This window comes from Pteropus alecto, unplaced genomic scaffold, assembly GCF_000325575.1.
Source record: "Pteropus alecto unplaced genomic scaffold, ASM32557v1 scaffold199, whole genome shotgun sequence".
Taxonomy (NCBI): domain Eukaryota; kingdom Metazoa; phylum Chordata; class Mammalia; order Chiroptera; family Pteropodidae; genus Pteropus; species Pteropus alecto.
This window is the reverse complement of record NW_006442489.1, coordinates 410,999-430,135: the sequence shown is the minus strand read 5'-3', so window position 1 is coordinate 430,135 and position 19,137 is coordinate 410,999. Positions and strand designations below refer to the sequence as shown.

At 39.5% G+C, this 19,137-nt stretch overlaps 1 protein-coding gene across 17 annotated transcripts in view; it reads left to right on the top strand.

Annotated features, from left to right (window-relative positions):
* Nucleotides 1–11,015: 11,015 nt before the first annotated feature.
* Nucleotides 11,016–19,137, top strand: part of ENTPD6 (ectonucleoside triphosphate diphosphohydrolase 6 (putative)) — a 29,979-nt gene continuing 21,857 nt past the window's right edge. For 8 of the 17 annotated variants that reach the window (XM_015596805.2, XM_006921505.3, XM_025039596.1 and 5 more), the window contains exons 1-2: nucleotides 11,016–11,180; nucleotides 12,542–12,620. In XM_015596805.2, the coding sequence (XP_015452291.1) occupies nucleotides 11,040–11,180; nucleotides 12,542–12,620 (220 nt within the window). In that variant the 5' untranslated portion in view covers nucleotides 11,016–11,039. The other 9 variants (XM_025039599.1, XM_025039600.1, XM_015596811.2 and 6 more) reach the window with 7 other exon arrangements.

Sequence of the window (19,137 nt, the reverse complement as noted above, 5' to 3'; positions counted from 1 at the left end):
ACCTAAATATGAGACATGAAACAATAAAATGCATAGGCAAAAACAAAGGAACTAAACTCAAGCACCTTGGTCTTAAAGAGGATTTTATGAATTTGACTTCAAAAGCAAGGGAAATAAAAGTTAAAATTAATGAAAGGGACTAAATCGAACTAAAAAGCTTCTGCACAACAAAAGAAATCGTCAAGGTAAAGAGACAACCACCCCAATGGGAAAATATATTTGCAAGCAACGACTCTGATAAAGGCCTAATATCCAAAATATACAAAAAACTCATACAAGTCAACAACAACAACAACAACAACAAAAACAAACGATCCAATCAATAAATGGGCAGAGGACCTGAACAGGCACTTCTCCCTAGATGACATACAAATGGCCAACAAATATTTGAAAAGATGCTCTACATTGCTAGCTATTAGAGAAATGCAAATCAAAACCGGAATGAGATACCATCTCACACCCATGAGTAGCTAATATCAAAAAACCCAGAAAATGACAGTTGATGAGGATGTGGAAAAATCAGGTCCCTGAGTATTTATATTCTCTGTGGGAATATAAAATAGTACAACCACTGTGGAAAACATTTTGACAATTCCTCAAAAAATTAAAAATGAGTTACCATATGATCCTGCAGTTCCACTTGTGAATATACCCAAAAGAACTGAAAACTCAGTATCCAAAGAGATATGTGTATGCTGATGTTCACAGCAGCATTATTCACAATGGCCAGGACATGGAAGCAACTGAAGTGTCCTACAATAGATGATTGGCTAAAGAAGCTGTAGTACATATACACAATGAAATATCACTCAGCCATAAGAAGAGTTGAAATACTGCCATTTGTGACTACATGGATGGACCTAGAGATAATCATGCTAAGCAAAATAAGCCAGACAGAAAAAGTTGAAAATCACATATCACTTATATGTGGGATATAAACCTAAAAACAACAAATGAACAGGACAAACAAACAAAGACTCATGGACATGGACAATGGACTAGTGGTTACCAGAGGATAGGTGGTAAGGGAGGAGGGGGTAGGTAGATAGTTATAGAGGGTCAAATATAGAGGTAGGGAAGAGTGAAGTGGGTAAAGGGGATCAATTATATGGTAGCTGAAGGAAATTGGACTTTGGGTGGTAAACGTACAATACAGATATCAAATTATAATGTACACCTGAAAATTACGTAATTGTATTAACCAATGTTACCCAAATAAACTTAATAAAAATAATAATAACTGACTCAATAAGGTTGAGGTTAAGCCATTTCATTAGGATTGAAAAATATATGAGAAAAAGTCTATAATATGTATATATGCTTATATATACAAAATACCCCTGGAAATTACAAACTAGTTGTTAATAGTAGTTGCCTAAAGAAAGAGGAACTGGGAGGCTGAAAAAGCTATCTGAGCTTTACCTTTTGGCAGTTTCAGTTACCCAGTCAACTGAGGTATAAAAATATTAAATGGAAAATTCCAAAAATAAACAGTTCAGAAATTTTAATCTACTCGCTGTTCTGAGTAGCAAATCTCACATAATCCTGCTCTGTCCAGCATATCCACACTGTATACCCTTCCAGCCCCAATACTGAATCCCTCTCCTATGCACAGTTCCCACTACTTCAGTTGGCTCTGGGACCTGGGGCTCTCCAACCCTGTGGAGCTGGTGTGTCAGGCTTCACTCACCTTAATACTTGTAGGTGTAGAGGAAGCCCATCCTCCCAAAATCACCCTGGGTTGTAGCTGCATATTGGCGACAGTCAGTCCTCTTTGGACTTTCTGCATGACAGAGCTCCCAGGTGTGTTTTTTGGGAAGAAATCCCTGCTCGCCTTCTTTACTCTGTACAGGCAAGGCTGTCCAGTAACCTGGAGTGCTGTGTTTTGTTTGAATACCGTTGTCCACCTTTATCCTTGGTTTTGCTTTCTGAGGTTTCAGTTATCCCAGTTCAACCTTGGTCTGAAAGTATTAAATGAAAAGTTTTAGAAATAAACAATTTATAAGTTTTTAATTGTTAAGAGTAGCATTCTGAAATCTTGTGCTTTCCCACTCTGTCCCACATGGGTTGTGAATCATTCCTTTGTTTAGTATATCCATACTGTGTATGCTATCTATCCATTAGTCAGTGGTCCTCTCAGTTATCACATCAACTGTCTGGTATTGCAGTACTTGTGTTCAAGTAACCCTCATTAACAAATTGTCATGTAATTTTTATTACAGTATATAATTGTTCTATTTTATTATCAGTTGTTAATCTCTTGCTGCATCTAATTTATAATTAAATTTTATCATAGGTATGTATGTACAGGAGAAAACATAATATATGTAGGGTTTGGTACTATCCATGGTTCCAGGCATTCATTGGAACATATCCACCAGGGATAAGGGGCAGACTACTGTATATTATTTTGTATCTTTTAATTTTTGAGCCATAAATGTATTACTGATTGAAAAGATTACAAAAAATTTAAAGAAAAAATTATGTTAAATTTTTTTTGATACATTGACTAGGAGACCATCTTTTCTTCATTCATTGATTCACGTACTTAACAAATATTTATGGAATGCTTATTATATGCTGGGCACTATGTGGAGGAATAAGAGTTAAGAAACAGGAACTTAAACTCTACAGCACATGTAGGTTGAAGTTTGCACAGCCCCATGAACCTGGATCTTAGGATGACTGACGATGTGGAGTAGAGCCCCTAGGTTTCTGCCAATAAGAAGGGGAGCAATAGTCTTCAATTTGCTTTAGGCCTATGGTGAGGTCTCATTGTTTGAGCACTTTAACTTTATTCTAATTAATATGACCCTTCACTAATGTGATCTAATGAATATTTCATTAACCCAAGAGCTGAAACACACACATTCTTCTCAAATATACATGGTAAATTTACAAAAAGTAGCCACAAATGGGGCCGCAAGGCTAGTCTCAACAAATTTCAACAAATGGGTATTACAGAGATTACATTCCTAGATCACAAGGTATTTAAGTGAGAATTTACTAAGTAAAAGGTTAACTTAAAAAATTAATTCAGAGCCCTGGCCCATCCTGCCTCCCTGGCTTGGCATGTGCTATGCCTGTTGCAGGCCCTGTCATTGGATGGGCAGGTGGTAGGAGGGGACGCGGAGCGGGCTTGGGTGAACAGAAGGACCGCTCTCACTAGAGCCACAGCTGCTATGATTGGGGACCCACCAGGCCATGGCACCTCAGAACAATTATACTCAGTGCCTGCTAGGTGGCTGGGCGGTGTTCATCATGGGGGTGCTGCTGGTGCTAAGCGCTACTGAAGGCCATCCTGGACTGAGAAGTCTCGACAGGGTCTTCAAGCAGAAAGCCTTCCATGCCTCTGGAAAGCCCCACTACTAAACCAACAGGAAATATCCTTCATGTGCCTTTCAGCCATACAAGTGAATCTTCCAAAAGCACTTCGAAACCATTTGCCACTCCGGTTTACACAATCTCAAAATATGTTACAGTCACCACCTAGAAACCCATAGCAACATCTAAAATGACAACACCAGGGGTCTCAGCAAATATGACTTTCACCACCTTAAAGTCTACACCCAAAATGACAAGTGTTTCACAAAACGCATCCCAGATGTCAACATCCACAATGACTACAACCCACAGTGGTTCAGTGATATCTGTTTTTTTATCAGTAATAATCACAGTAACTATAAATTCTAAAGAAAATAAAAGATCAAAATTTGATATAGGTAGCTTTGTTGGTGGTAATGCATTAATACTGGGAATTTTAGCCTTTACATTAGATGCAAAATATATTATTCAAGAAGAGCTTTTCAATATAGAATCATTGATGAACATGATGCCATCATTTAAGGAAATCCAAGGACCGATGGAAAGAATATTGATTCAACCATATCAATTAGTTTAAGACAGTATTCTCTTTTTGAAAATCATATAAACAGGCCATGCATATAATGTACAATATAATATAACTGCAAATGCCACAAAGCAGAAATTTTATGAGTAAACCAGATCTTAAGCATAATTTTAGTTTGTGTCCTTTCAGAAAGCATCAATATTTTATATGTTTTAAATCTTAGTACTTGCTTCAGAAACAAAATGCACCCTTTCCGCCCCCCAAAATAAAGAAACAATACTTGGGTTTAGCCCTGTTAGAGAATCACTGGAGAGCCTGTGTTTTTATTAATAACTTCTTCCAAGGTTTCAATGGCAGATGATATAATTTTCCTCCATGTAATTTCAGTAAATTGCAATGTTTAACACGATAATGTTTTAAAGACTTAGTTGTTAGAATTAAGAAGTTAGGTTATTTGCTAGATTATTTGCTACTGTGAGAATATTGTCACCACTGGAAATTGCTTTATTTCATATTTAGCTATTAATTATATATTTAGTGAATATTTTAAGAGATGTAGAGCTGCTTTCAATACCTAGAAATGTTCAGTGTAGTGTAAACACACCTAACTTCTAAAAAAGCCCTTTATATGATTTCCAAAACAACATTTAGAATGCTGTATAGTCAGAACTACAGATTAATGCTCTGTTTCTTAGGCCAAGGATTGTGGACCTCTCCTCAGGCTGCTAAACCTACAGGATGAAAATGCTGTATTTTCCTGCACTGTCGATTTTACTTGAAAATTTGGAGAAACAGCATTTTAAAACTAAAACACCAATTTATTTTGGAATAAATTTTTATGAAGTTTTAAAACAGGGATTTTAAGACAGGAAACTTCCTGCTACTTCATTTGGATATTCTTCAGACCACTCTTTTTCCTCCTTCACTGAAGAGGAGGCACGTTCAGGTGTATTATGTTAATGGAGAGAAAAAGTACAGTATTGCAGAGACATGAATATTAGCCAACATATTTTGGAATATTTTCAATTTTACAGTTTACATGCCAGCACTCAAAACTCAAGGTCAAGTATTGACAAAAAAAAAAAAAAAATTAATCACGTTAAATACTGAGATAGTATTTCTATCTTAGATTGGTCAAAGAAAATCACACTAATTTCTAATAGTCTAAAATTGAGTTAATATGTCCTAATAAACATGTACCTTTTGATCAGCTTTTGGTTTACAGAGATCATGTATCAAGAATTTTGATATAAAAGGGTCATTTCTACTCACTGTGCATTATAGCCAATTGTTAGGATGAATATAGATGATAAAAATTATCCAAAATATGGATATGATAGGAGGTATGTGGCACATGCAGTGTGAAGAAAATATTAGAAAACACATATGTTTACATCAGTTTGCAAAAAGATGTTACTAACTTACCCCTAACTAGTCTTTTAGCTACTGCTTTCATATCTTTGCAAAATATACTTAAGATATATTTTATATTAATGGTAGCCTTTTAAATTTAAGTTATTTTGGTGGCTCCATAGTGTAGTGGTTAACATGTCTGCTTTACATACAGAAGGTCCTGAGTTCACGCCCCAGGTGGAGCCACAGACTATACCCCAGGTGTGCCAGGACCCCCAAGTGCACCGGATGGGGGGCGGTGCCAGGCCCCAGGGGTACCAAGCCCCGGGGGCGCCAGGCCCCAAGTGCATGCTGAGAATGTGTTGGAGGAGAAACCCCACCTTCAGAGATCCAGTTCTTAAGGGGAAACAGCAACATCCATAGGTAAGGGGTGGAAGTGGTGGCGGGGGTTAGCGGGGGCATATTAAAGAGGGGAAATAAATAAATAAATAAATTAATTAATTAATTAATTAATTAATTAATTTAAGTTATTTTCTCCCCTGCATTCTTGATATTTCAGTGTTTCATATCAGTCAGAACTTTGTAAACAGGCCTGAAATTTTCTTGAGTGCTTGTTTCTTTAGAACTTTGAAGATATAAAACCACTTGTCAAGTACTAAATGTCATTATATGCCTTTAAACTTTCCTGTGCTTTGGATTTGAAATAATTTAGTTATGTCTTGTTTTTGTATATAAATTGTATAATTTGTTACTTTTAAATACTAGTACTTCAATATAGTTTTTTTATGTGCAAAAATTGAGTAAACGGGGGTGCAAACAATATTTTGCTTTGAAGCACATTTCCTAAGCATAAATTTATCTTCTCAATTATGTTTACTTAAGCAAATGTTCGATTTTGTTGACATTTCTTGAGAATGTATCTACTTGAAGATAAAAGCAATCCAGATGGATAGCTATATTAGGCAGAATGCAATCAATGATTTTAAAATTTCCTTGGATAATCCATAAAATGAAAAATTCAAATACAGATAAATGAAAGTTGGTAGTATATTACAGTGATAATTTTGTATTTTATAGAAAAAAATTTGAAAGCAAATTTCTCTTTTTCCTTTTTATTATAATGACCAGCTTTTAACATTTCATTGTTACTGAGATCTATTTTCAGAATAAAATTTTGTTTAGAAAAGAATTAATTCAAAAATTTAAAAATACATGTTTAAATAACTCACAGGACAGAAAAACATTGTAATAATGGAATTTAGAAAATGTTTCAAATCGATATTATAAAATTTTAAACTAGCAAAATATGTGGACTAGAGCTAAAGTAGTACGTACTTACATAACAGAGGTGTTCAAAACAGCCTGTTCTTGGGGTGGGGGCAAGTAATAAAATTTTAAATTTTCTAGAAATGTTGATTAAAAAAAAAAAAGAGGGCACAAATAAATATTATGACTGAAAGGTACGTGTTGACCTGGAGAAAGGAGATACTTACCACGAAGGGCTCCTGGTGGCTAACTGGGCTCAAATTTACAAACATGGCCTAGCAGCTATTTCTAAATAGGGGCCTCACATGCAAGCCGTGCTTGAGGGAGAAGCCTGCACTAAACTTCTACCTGCTCTAAACTGTCTGCCTGCTCTGTGTTCCTGCTGTCTGAGCAAAACTTATAAAAGAGTTCCTGGAATCAAATTTCAAACAATACGTCTGAAACTTTGCCCATCCAATCAGAGCTGCCAAGCTATAGCTCTATTAGCATCTTCATTGACCAATCAGAGCAGCCTCACTCCAACCAATCAGGACAGTGCTTTTTGGACCAATCAAACTGTGAGGATTTAGAGTTCTCATTTGTAGGAGGACAGACCAATCTGGGTGGGGGTCTTCTCTCTGTATAAGTCAGTCAGCTCCCCCGTGGCTCAGGAAGAGCACTTCCCCTTGGTACTGAAGACTGCATTTCCGTGGCTGGAGCTGAAACACTGAACCAGAGCTGAGCAGGTAGAGTAGAGCATGGCAGAGCTGTCTAGCCAGAGAGGGACCTCCCTCAAGGGCCTTCCACACCTGAGGGCCATCTTGCGGCCATGTTGTTCCACAACTGTGCTGTCATAATTGAGCTATAACACCATTGAGCTGTCTCGCAGCTGTGCTGTATCACAATTGAACTGTTGGCGCTGAATAAAGTTTCCTTCTTCACCAAATCCAAAATTAGGGGTTCCTGTTGGCATTGAATTGGTGCCAATGCCCATCAGTTGACATTACATGGCACCCAATATGGGGCTCTGAAACCTGATTTCCTGACACTGTCCTGAAACCAACACATCTGGTACTTGCGTGAGCCCCTTGTGCTCGAGTTATCATCCCAGCAACTGAGGGTCAGGTAATGTCCCCTTAGATCCAAGATCTCTTATACTTACGAAGTCTTGAAAACTTTGGATTAGATATGGGATCCTCATCTGATGACCTCAGTTCATACGTTTAGACTGAGAGGGCCCCTCCATTTGAATCGGCCTTGTTGCCTAGGAGGAATAGCTCTCATTCATGTTTGACACTAGGAAAGGTATCCCCAGTGAAGGCTTTCCTCCATCACATTTAGTACCTAGGGAGGATATCCTCCAGTCGAATTTGGTACTGGGAAGGGTATCCTACAAGTTGGGACTAGGCCTTATCCATAAGGTTTGTGGGGACACTCACACTAACAGGCACCCCAAAAGATACTTTCTTAAGGAAGGTATGTGTGAGGATGCTCATGCTTAACAGGCACTGGGGAAGGGGGGGACACCAACCATAAAGAGGAGAGCAAAATGGGTAACCCATGCTCTAATATTCACAAGCTAATCAGCCACCTAATGACAGCAGGGAGGACTTTAGCTGTTGCATGTACAAAAATAGCATTCCAGAGAATTGTAATTGTAATGAAAAATAGCATTCCAGAGAATTGTAATCTGGACAAAAATCATGCAAGATCTCAAGCTTTTTTGGTCAAGATAAAGTTCCTGTAAAAACCCAAAGTTTCTCTATTTGTGTGCTCAATTAGAACAAAAAAAGACTGTTCTTCCCAGAAACAATGGAAAGTCTTTTTTTTTAATTGGTAACTTGAGAGCTCTAAATGAAATCAAAAGGCTACTATTGCCTCCCTTAGGAAAAAATAATTCCAAATTGGGTAAATGCCTTGATAAATTAAAAAAGAAACTGGCATTTATGAAATTGAAACAAACCGGATCATTGGAAAACTTTTCCTCTGACCCTTGCGCTTGCAACTCTAAAGCCAGGTTTACTGGCTTTAAATCCCTCACCGCTGCCTTGTCCACTGCCCTGCCCTGCCTACCTTCTGCATAGAAACAAAGAGCCTAAACACAATGTTAGCAGTCACATCTAGCAACGTATAAAACATGCTTTCTATTGGGAATAAGGAATGATTCAACATTAGAATTTAATTTACCACATTAACAAATTAATGGAGAAAAATCATGTGATCATCTCAATAGATGAAGAAAATTCACAACATAAATTTCAACATGCATTAATGATTTTTAAAATTCTTATAGTAGAAATAGAAGGAAATTCTTAATCTGATAAAGGGCACCTTCATATTTAACGGAAAAATGTTAAGGGTCTCCATGGAGGGGAGGACAGCAAATAAATAGCTATTTAAGGAATTAAACAGAACACCAGTCCCTCTCTACTCTGTGTTAAGCAATCACCCAGAACATCACTCACCTTTGTTATAGCTGCAACCTCTTCTTGTCCCAACTAGATTGTCACTATGGTGCGGGTGGCCACTGTTGGACTGTCCATCAAGAAGCCAAAAGAGACCATGAAATGACCAAATAGGTAGCCAACCTCTTTAGGTAAAGGTAAGATTTTCTTGACATTATTTCATGTGTGAACTCAATTTTGGAAAATGGAAAGCTAGCCATGAGTCCAGAGGGTCTGACTTTTCTGGAGAGCTAAAGAGAAAGGATTTGAATGGGAAGGCAGTATTTTGTGGTTACAGACTTTAGGGAATCAGAGGAAGAAATGAGGGAGATGACTAAAATATTTTATTTGACACATTATCAAGGTCCCCTATGGGTATCTATGGGCAGATTTCTCCCAAAACATATTCTGGGAAAGGATTTGTGTGCAAGTAGTGTATTTGGGAAATGACCCCAGGAAACACCAGTAGAGTGGAAAAGTGAGACAGGGAAGGGGAGAAAGCCAATATAGGTTACCACTCTGGGCAACGAGGGCTCAATTCCACTGCAGAACATGCCAGAGATTGTCTCACTTGTGGAGCAAGGAAGAGAGAGGCAAAGGATCTAGAGTATTCATACCTATCATGGCTAAGGCCTTCCAGGAGCAGCATTACCTCCCTGGCACTTCCAGTTGTGGGCATGCTCAGGCTAAAAGAAAGCTCATGATTCTTAGAGAATCACGGATGGTTGCAGTAGAACAGATATGGGTGAGGGGGCAGAGGTACTATCTGCAACCAGGGCTCTGTGAAGTCCACATTATACTGCTTCATGTAACAGAGATTTGCAGACATACTCCTAGATTGGTGTGAGTAGATGGCAAATCTGAGCAAGCACCTCCATTTTGGGCTTAGTCACATTTGGTAAACTGAGGCAAGTTAGTAACTCATCTACCTCTTCTAAAATTTTCTCAAAACCCCCCCCCCCGCCCCCTAAAAGCAGGGCCAGTCACTCCTCTCTACTGTCAGAACACTTGCGTATTTTCTGGAGCATTTCCACAATAGGTGCCAATTAGCTTCCATCATCTTCCACTTGTAGGACTTATCTGCTGCTTCTGGCTGACTAATAAAAACTGAAGCACCATTATTAATTCATCCATTCCTTCAACAAATATTTACTGAATAGTGTCTTAGTTTGTGTTTCTCTAAAGGCAGACTGAGACGAGATAAGATGCAAGCAGTTTATTTCAGATAGGGGGCCAAGGAAGAAGGGAAACCCAACACAGGGTTTGGGCATGACTGAGCTGTTACCACTGTGGACAACTAAGGCTCAATCCTGCTCCCATGAAGCATAGAAGGCTGAAGCATTCATCCCCAATTAGTTAAGGGTTGGCTTCCCTGAACTTCCAGGCTGTGCCTTCTCCCAGGGCTTCCAAAGTTCTGTCATCTCACAGTACCCTCATATGGCGCCCACACCTCCTTGGCCAGATGCTGTCTACGGGCAGCCCAGCCTCAAAGAAACTGGGGTTGGGGGGTTTTTGCTCTGGTGGGAAGGAGACATGGAGGAGACATCTGGGCAGCCCCTACCACCAGGATCCTTCAGTAAACTAGGGGTCTGCATCTATAACTAACACAAGTCAGGAGATGGCAAGATTGGTGGCTTCTAGTAAGGGATAGGAAAAATGGGAGTCGAGAATAGGAAAGATTTGATTGCACTGCCCATTTTGTTGTGGTTGCATTTTCTATCATATACCTTCCCAAAAAAGAGGAGGAGGGTGTTAACTTTATATGAGGACGCAAGGAAAATTCAAAAATTCCACAAGCTGGTCAAGGCTGTAAGTTGGGGTGGTAAAACTTCTCAGCCAAGCACAACAAAGGCCTGCTCCACCGCGCCGTGAGGAACCCCTATAAGCTGGAACAGGAGCTGAATCTAGCTGGCGAGGGCTGCACTGGGGCGCTGGAGGCCCACACAGGCCGAGGCCCCAATTCTTGGGCGACTCCAGCCAGGATCATGGTCGGAAAGTACCATCACGCAAACCCAAGAGGAAAGGCCACTGCGCCTGCGCAGCGGGGCCCGCGACGTCCCGCCTCTACGCCGTGCCTGCGCACTGGTCCCACGACGCCGCACCCGGTTGGGGAGCGACGTGCAAGTAGGCGGGGCCCAGGTCCCGGGATGCGCAGGCTGGCTGTTGTCCGTGAGTGGAGTCAGCAGTCACGCCGGTCCCGACCCGAAAGCGGAGAGGCATCCTCAGTCGCCCGTCCGCTCCCCTGGGAACAGCACCTTCCGTGGGTGGGGCAGAGGGGCCCTTGCAGGGTAAGCGGCGGGCCGGGGGCGCGTGCAGGGCCGGGGGGCCTGCAGGCCTGGAATAAGTGACTGCACGTGGGCCTCCTGGCACGCTGGTGCGCTGCGTCTGGGAGTCGCGGCCGGAGTGGATGAAGGTCGGGGGCCTCTGGGATGCAGCACCGTGCGTCTGGCAGCTCCCAGGTCTCCAACGACAGCGCCTGAAAGCGGCCTCGGGGTCACTCGCTCACCAGTCTTCCCTCCTGCCAATCTTCCTGTCCCGGCTCCATTAGTTCTCCCTGGACTCTGGACGTCACTGACCCATGAGAGGCGCATTCAGTGCTCTGGCAGCTGGGTGAGCCAGGCTGGTCTCTAGCCCCATGGAGCCTAGAGCCCTGCTGCGTCTATTTATTCAGCCAGCATTTGCTGATTCTCTTCCCTGCTCTGTGCCAGGTGCTGCAGCCTTGTGGGCCTCTGGTAATAGGATACAGTATATGTAAAGGTATATTTTTTAATGGGTAGACAAATTTAAAATAGGAGAAGGACAGGCAAGGCCCCTTCCCTCCTGGGCCTCACAGCCCATTTGGGAAACCCAGGGAACAGGTAAGATTATGCCATTCAGATAGTACTGAGGATGTGAGGACAATTCATTCTGGCGTTGGAGTAGTGACCAGAAGAGCTCATGAGGTGGTCAGGGTGGTTCTGCCTGAGCTGATCTGTGAACCAGGAGTGCTCCAGGCTGCAGGAGGAAGAGGCCATAAGGTGGACAGCTGGACACCAGGCTGGACCCCATTCAGTAGAAAGCATTGGACAGTCCAGGAGAGTGGAAGAGGAGGGAGAGATGGGCAGGGCACTGAGGAAAGAAGAGTGATTTTTATTTTAAGTGCAGCTGCAAGCCATAGAATGGTTTTAAGGGTTGGAGAGAAGTCTGAATTGCTCTGTATATTATTATGGACACAGCCTCCCATCCTGGGTGTTCACGAAAAGGAATCAGTCACCTAAAAATATGTAGGCAGTTCCAAGTGTCCCTCCAAGCACTTACATACCAGGATTATGTGTATGGTACCACATATCCTCCATCCTCTGGAATGCGTGGGAGGTCTTAGCTCTGAGCCCCAGTGAGGGAATCTGAAACTTATAGGAAAGAAGGTCCTTAAGGATAGGTAGATGGTGACTGTGATTACAGGGAGTCTTTGACTCACTGTGTAAGAGCCATGATGTCTTGGGAGCTTTTCCTGTTGGTATGACCAAGCGTGAACAAGGCTCACGAAAAGTCTAGCAAACATAATGAAACAAATCCAGAAATTGTTTTTTGTCCCCCTACTCCTGCCCTCAGAAGGAGCATTTGGCTAACATGATGTGTATTCATCTCCCTCCTGGAACCTCATGTGAAGAACCAGAGAATGGGACAGCCGAGTGAAGAGGTCTGGAAGTACCTCCCTCCCACTGCATCCTATAAAAAGGAAACAACAGGTGGTATTGACATGGCGGAGTTACGTATAGGTTTTGCAAAGAAAAATCCATTTAAACCTACTAGGAGAATAAAAAGTGGTTTGTAATTGTGCTTTAATTTTGGATAGATTTTCAGCATGTGTGGCAGTCATTTGCATACCTGGCTGTTTTTAGTACTTTAACTGAAAACCTTGAAGTAACTGGCTAACAGATTAGGTGGCCACCATCCAAATCAGATAGAGCTTGTATTTCCAAGAGCCAACCTGCTGTCCCTAGCTCCTAGAAACCTAGCCAAGGGGATGGTGCAGACACCTACCTCCAACACCACTGCTCCATACTGATATTCTCCTCTCTGACTCCTATCTGCCCCTGACAGAGGGGTAGCCCCTGGCAGGAACCAGCTGGGAGCAAGGTTTGCTCAGCCAAAGCTTTCTGTTTGCCTTTGCTCACCCTACATCTTGCCCCACCTGTCAGCTTACTCTTCATTCCTTACAGCCTTGTTCTAGACTCTCTCCTTTAAAGAAAAAAACTAAAGTTGAATTATTTTCCTTGATGAACCTCTAGGGAGGCCTTAACACATTTACACTCTGGTGCCCATGGAAATGTGATTCGCCCCTCCTGCCGGTGTCTTAGCTCTGGACAAACACTTTAACCCACTAGAATGAAATTGACTTTTAGGTTTGGCCTCAGGGTCTTGGAGGTGCCCTTGAGCTAGGCTGTTTCTGGTTCTGTGTTCCCACACAATGTTAAATTTGGATTCTATTTATGTCATCCTGAACTTATTGGTATGTAACTTTAATGGTTGTGTACGTAATTTCATGTGTTTTTTGGTTGTCTAAAGTAGACTTGTATTAATAGGAAAAGTAAAGTGATGAAGCATATTTAAGTGGAAGCTAGAAAATCTTGTCTGTGCCTCACCATGTGCCAGCTGTGTGTTCCCAAGCAGTTCTGTTTACAAACATTCCCAGGGTCTTGGTGGGGTCATATGGAGATAAGTCATTGTATATTGTGTGATATAAGTGCCAGCCTGTGGGCCTCTAGTAATAGAATATAGCATATGTAAAGGTATTTTTTTAATGGGTAGACAAATTTAATAAGTAGCAACCTTTGCCTTGAAATATGATATACCATTTATTAATCTGATCATGTAGATCATAGTTCTTAGATTAATATAGACATGATAAAACTTGATTATGTAAAAGGATTTTATAAAACCCTTTCAGTTGTAAGGTGTTAGTATTGCTTTTGTGTCCTCCCTGTTGATCCTTGGAAATAACTGCTTTAGAACTTTTTCTATAAATACTTTTTAAATGTTTACTTAGCAATGGAAACTTAGGGTTACAATAACCTAAGAAAAGGAGGCCTGTGAGAGGGCCAGTTGTGGATGAGTGTTGGCTGCCTGGGGATGGACAGTCCCCAGGTTGTGTCTTAGCCTCTGTTCATTTCCGAGTCTTCTCTCTGTTGATTTCTTTACTCCTGAGCTCAGCTAACATCTCCTTAATGCAGGTAATTTCCCTGGCCCAACCCCACACCTGTCATCTGTCAGAGCACCAATTCAGTTTCTGACTGATGTCCTGCTATCATTTTATTTATTTAGTTATTTTATTTGTTTGTTTGTTTGTTTGTTTTCGTGAGTATTGGCCAGTTCTTTTTTTTTTTTTTTTAAGTTTATTGGGGTAACATTGGTTAATACAATTATATAATTTTCAGGTGTACATTATAATTTGACATTTTGTATATTCTGTTGTGTGTTTACCACCTAAAGTCCAGTTTCCGTCAGCTACCATATATTTGATCCCCTTTACCCACTTCACCCTCCCCTTATCCCCCTATATTTGACCCTCTTTACTCCATCTACCTCCCCCTTCCTCCCCCACCCGCTACCCTCTGTTAACCACTAGTCTATAGTCCATGTCCATGAGTCTCTGTTTGTTTGTCTTGTTCATTTGTTGCTTTTAGGCTTATATCCCACATATAAGTGATATGTGATTTTCAACTTTTTCTGTCTGGCTTATTTTGCTTAGCATGATTATTTCAAGGTCCATCCATGTTGTCACAAATGGCAGTATTTCATCTCTTCTTATGGCTGAGTAATATTCCATTGTATATATGTACCACAGCTTCTTTAGCCAGTCATCTATCGTAGGACACTTCAGTTGCTTCCATGTCCTGGCCACTGTGAATAATGCTGCTGTGAACATCGGTGTGCAAATATCTTTTTGGATATGAGTTTTCAAATCTTTGGTGTAAATACCCAGGAGAGGGATTGCTGGATCATATGGTAGATTAATTCTTAGTTTTTTGAGGAAGCTCCATACTGTTTTCCATAGTGGCTGTACCAGTTTGATCCTGCTCTCATTTTAAACTTGACATGTAGAAAACCTGGTCACTTTTGCCTCCTGTCAAGCAGCCCCTTCTCAAATGGCCTACTTCTATTGGTGGCCATCACCGAGTCCTGGAGCATCTTCTATGCCTCCATCTTTCTCTGCTGCCTGTTCTGCCTCAGTGAATTGCTAAGCTGTCAGCTAGCCTCCTTCACCCATAGGTATTGACTGAGCAGCTGCTGGGCTCTGGCCTTGTATTAGAGGTAGGAGATTTGAGATAAGTGGCCTGGTCCCTGCTCCAAGAGAAGCATTGTCTAACCAGAAGGAATAGCAGTACTTCACAAATAACTTACTCAGGGAGGGGAAGTGTATAAAACACCAAGGAGCCGAAAGAAGGAGCCTCCAGCTGCCAGGATTCAGGGCAGCAGTAAACCTCTTGGGTAGGTTTTGCAGAGGTGTAGAAAGAGGACCAAATGAACAGGGTGCTAAAAAGAAACAGCATTTAAGGCAGGAAGAATCTTTGCTGAATGAGGTGTAACTGCTTTGAATTTGATACAATAGGCAGGCCCAGCCCTCTTCATTTTCCTCTCCCTCCACTGCCTTTAGTCCTTTGTCCACAGAACTCATTTATGTTACCTTCTTTGCCTCAGTAGAGGGTTTTTTTATAGTGATAAAATATACATAACATAAAATTTGCCATTTCATCCATTTTTAAGTATATAGTTCAGTGGCATTAAGTACATTAACATTGTTATGCCCATCACCACGATCTATCTCCAGAACTTTTTCATATTCTCAAATTGAATCTCTGTACCCATTAAACAATTTATCTCCTGCCTTCCCACAGCCCCTGGAACCACTATTCTACTTTCTGTCTGTATGAATTTGACTATTCTAGGTACCTCATATAAGTGGAATATTTGTCCTTGTGCAACTGGCTTATTTCACTTAGCATAGTGACTTTAAGATTCATCTATATTGTAACATATGTCAGAATTTCCTTCCTTTTTAAGGCTGAATAACATATGAATATACTACATTTTCTTTATCCACTTGTCTATGGATGGACATTGAGCTTTTTCCACGGCTCGGCTACTGTGAATAATGCTGCAGTAAATACTAGTGTGCAATAATGTCAAGACCCTGCTTTCAGTTATTTTGGAGATATACCCAGAAATAAGATTGTTGTATCATATAGTAATTCTATTTTTAGTTTTTTGAGGAACTATCATACTGTTTTACATAGTGGTTGCAATATTTTACATTGCTACAAGAGTTCTAATTTCTCCACATCTTTTGCAACATTTGTTATTTACTGTCCCTCCCGCCCCACCCCCCATGGCTATCCTACTTGTGTGAGATGATGTCATTGTTGTTTTGCATATTTAATGATTAGTGATGTCGAGCATCTTTTCATCTGTTTGTTGGTCATTTGTGTATCTTCTTTAGAGAAATATCTATATAGGTCCTTTTTTAGATCCGTTTGATTTTTGTTGTTGAGTTTTTAGCGCTCTCTGTATATTTCAGATATTAATCCCTCATCAGATATGTGATTTGCAGATTTTCTCCCATTCTGTGGGTTGCCTTTTTTCACTGTTTTTAGTGTTCTTTGATGCTCAAAGATTTTTAATTTTGATGTAGTCCCCTTTGTCTTTTTTTGTTTTTCTTGCCCGTGCTTTGCTGTCTTATCTAAGAAGTCATTGCCATATTTAATATCATGAAACTTTTCTCCTATGATTTCTTCTAGGAGTTTTATAGTTTTAAGTTTCACATGTAACTATTTAATCCATTTTGAGTTCATTTATGTATATGATGTAAGATAAAGATCCAATTTCATTCTTTTGTATGTAGATATCCAGTTTTCCCAATATCATTTATTAAAGAGACTGTTTTTTCCCCAGTGAATGGTGTTGGTACCCTTGTTGAAGATCATTTGGCCATACACATGAGGGTTTATTTCTGGGCTCTTATTCTACTACATTGGTCTATATGTCTATCTGTATACCGCTACTACAATGCGTTGATTACTGTAGTTTTATAATATGTTTTAAAATCATGAAATGTGAGGCCGCCAACTTTTTTATTCTTTTTCAAGATTGTTTTGGCAGTTTGGGGTCCCTAGAGATTCCATATGACTTTTAGGATGGGTTTTTTTCTATTTCTGCAAAAAAAAGTTGTTGGGATTTTGATAAGATTGCATTGAATCTGTAGATTTCTTTGGATAGTATTAACATCCTAACAATATTAAGTGTTCCAATCCATGAATATGGGATATCTTTTTATTGGACTCTTCTTTAATTTCTTTCAGCAATATTTTGTAGTGTTCAGGGTACAAGTCTTTCATGTCCTTGGTTAACTGTATTGCTAAGTATTTTATTCTTCTTGATGCTATTGTAAATGAAATTGTTTGATAATATTGTAAATGGAATTATTTGATGCTATCGTAAATGGAATTGTTTTTTTAATTTTCTTTTTAGGTTATTCATTGTAATACATAGAAACAACCGTGTGTTGATTTTGTGTCCTTGTGACCTTGCTGAATTTGTTTAGTAGTTTTAACAGTTATTTTCCTCCCCCGTGGAATCCTTAGGGTTTCCTGTATATAAGATCTTGTCATCTACAGAGATAATTTTATTTCTTCCTTCCCACTTTAGATGCCTTTTATTTATATTTCTTTTCTAATTGGTCTGGCTAGAACTTCCAATACTATGTTAAATAGAAGTGGTGAAAACACACTTGTTCTCAGTCGTAGAGTAGAAGTTTTTAGTCTTCCCCACTGAGTATGATGTTAGCCATGGATTTTTCTTATATGACCTCTATTATGTTAAGATAGTTTTTTTCTTTTCCTAATTTGTTGGTTGTTTTTACTATGAAAATGTTTTGGATTTTATTAAATGCTTTTCTGCACAAATTGAGATTATCGTAGGGTTTTTTTCTCCCTTATTCTGTTAATGTGGTATATTACCTTGGAAGGTTTTTCATATGTTGAACCATCCTTGCATTACAGGGATAAATCCCACTTGATCATGGTGTATTATACTTTTACTATGCTGTTGAATTTAGTTTGATATTATTTGTTTAGGATTTGTGCATCAATATTCATAAGGAATATTGGTCTTTATTTCCTTGTAGTGTCTTTGTCTGGCTTTGGTATTAGGGTAATGCTGGCCTCATAGAATGAGTTAAGAAGTAGGTGTTCCTCTTCAATTTTTGGAAAGATTTTGAAAAGGATTGTTGTGAATTCTTTAATGTTTGGTAGAATCAGTAGGGAAGCCATCTGGTCCAGGGATTTTCTTTTTTGGGAAGTGTTTGATTACCGATTCAATCCCTTTACTAGCTGTAAGTCTCTTCAGATTTTCTATTTCTTCATGATTCATCTTGGTAGGTTGTGTGTTTCTGAGAATTACTCGAGTTCATCCAGGTTATCCAATTTATTGGCATATAGTTGTTCATAGTACTCTCAATCATTTTTATTCTATAAGATTAGTAGTAGTGTTTTTTTAATTTCTGATTTTAGTTATTTGAATCTTTTCCTTAGTCAATCTAACTAAAGGTTCATCAGTTATGTTGATATTTTCAAAAAACCAACTTCAGTTCATGGGTTTTCTCTATTATTTGTCTATCCCTATTTTTATTTATCTTGCTCTAATTTCTGTTTCCTTCCCCCTAGTTTTATGTTTAGTTTATTCTTTTTCTAGTTCATTAAGGATAAAGTTCGGTTGTTGGTTTGCGATCTTCTCAGTATAAGCTTTACAGTTATAAATTTACCTCTTGGCACTGCTTCACTGCCTCCCAGAAGTTATGGAATATTGTGTTTTCATTTTCACTTATCACAAGATATTTTCTAATTTCTTTTGATTTTTTTGACCCATTTGTTGTTTAATAGTGTGATATTTAATTTCCACATATTTGAGGATTTTCCTTCTGCATTTGATTTCTAGTTTCATTCCATTGTGAATGAAAGAGACTTTGTTTGATTTAATCTTTATAAATTTAAGACATGTTTTGTAGCCTAACATATCATTTGTCCTGTATAGTGTTCCATGTGCACTCGAGAAAAATATGTATTATACTTTTGTTGGGTAGATTGCTCTGTATGTGTCTGTCAGGTCTAGTTGTTCAAATCCTCTGTTTCCTTATTGATCTTCAATATGATTTTTCTGTCCTTTATTGCAAGTGGGATATTGAAGCTCCCCACTATTATTATACGGTCT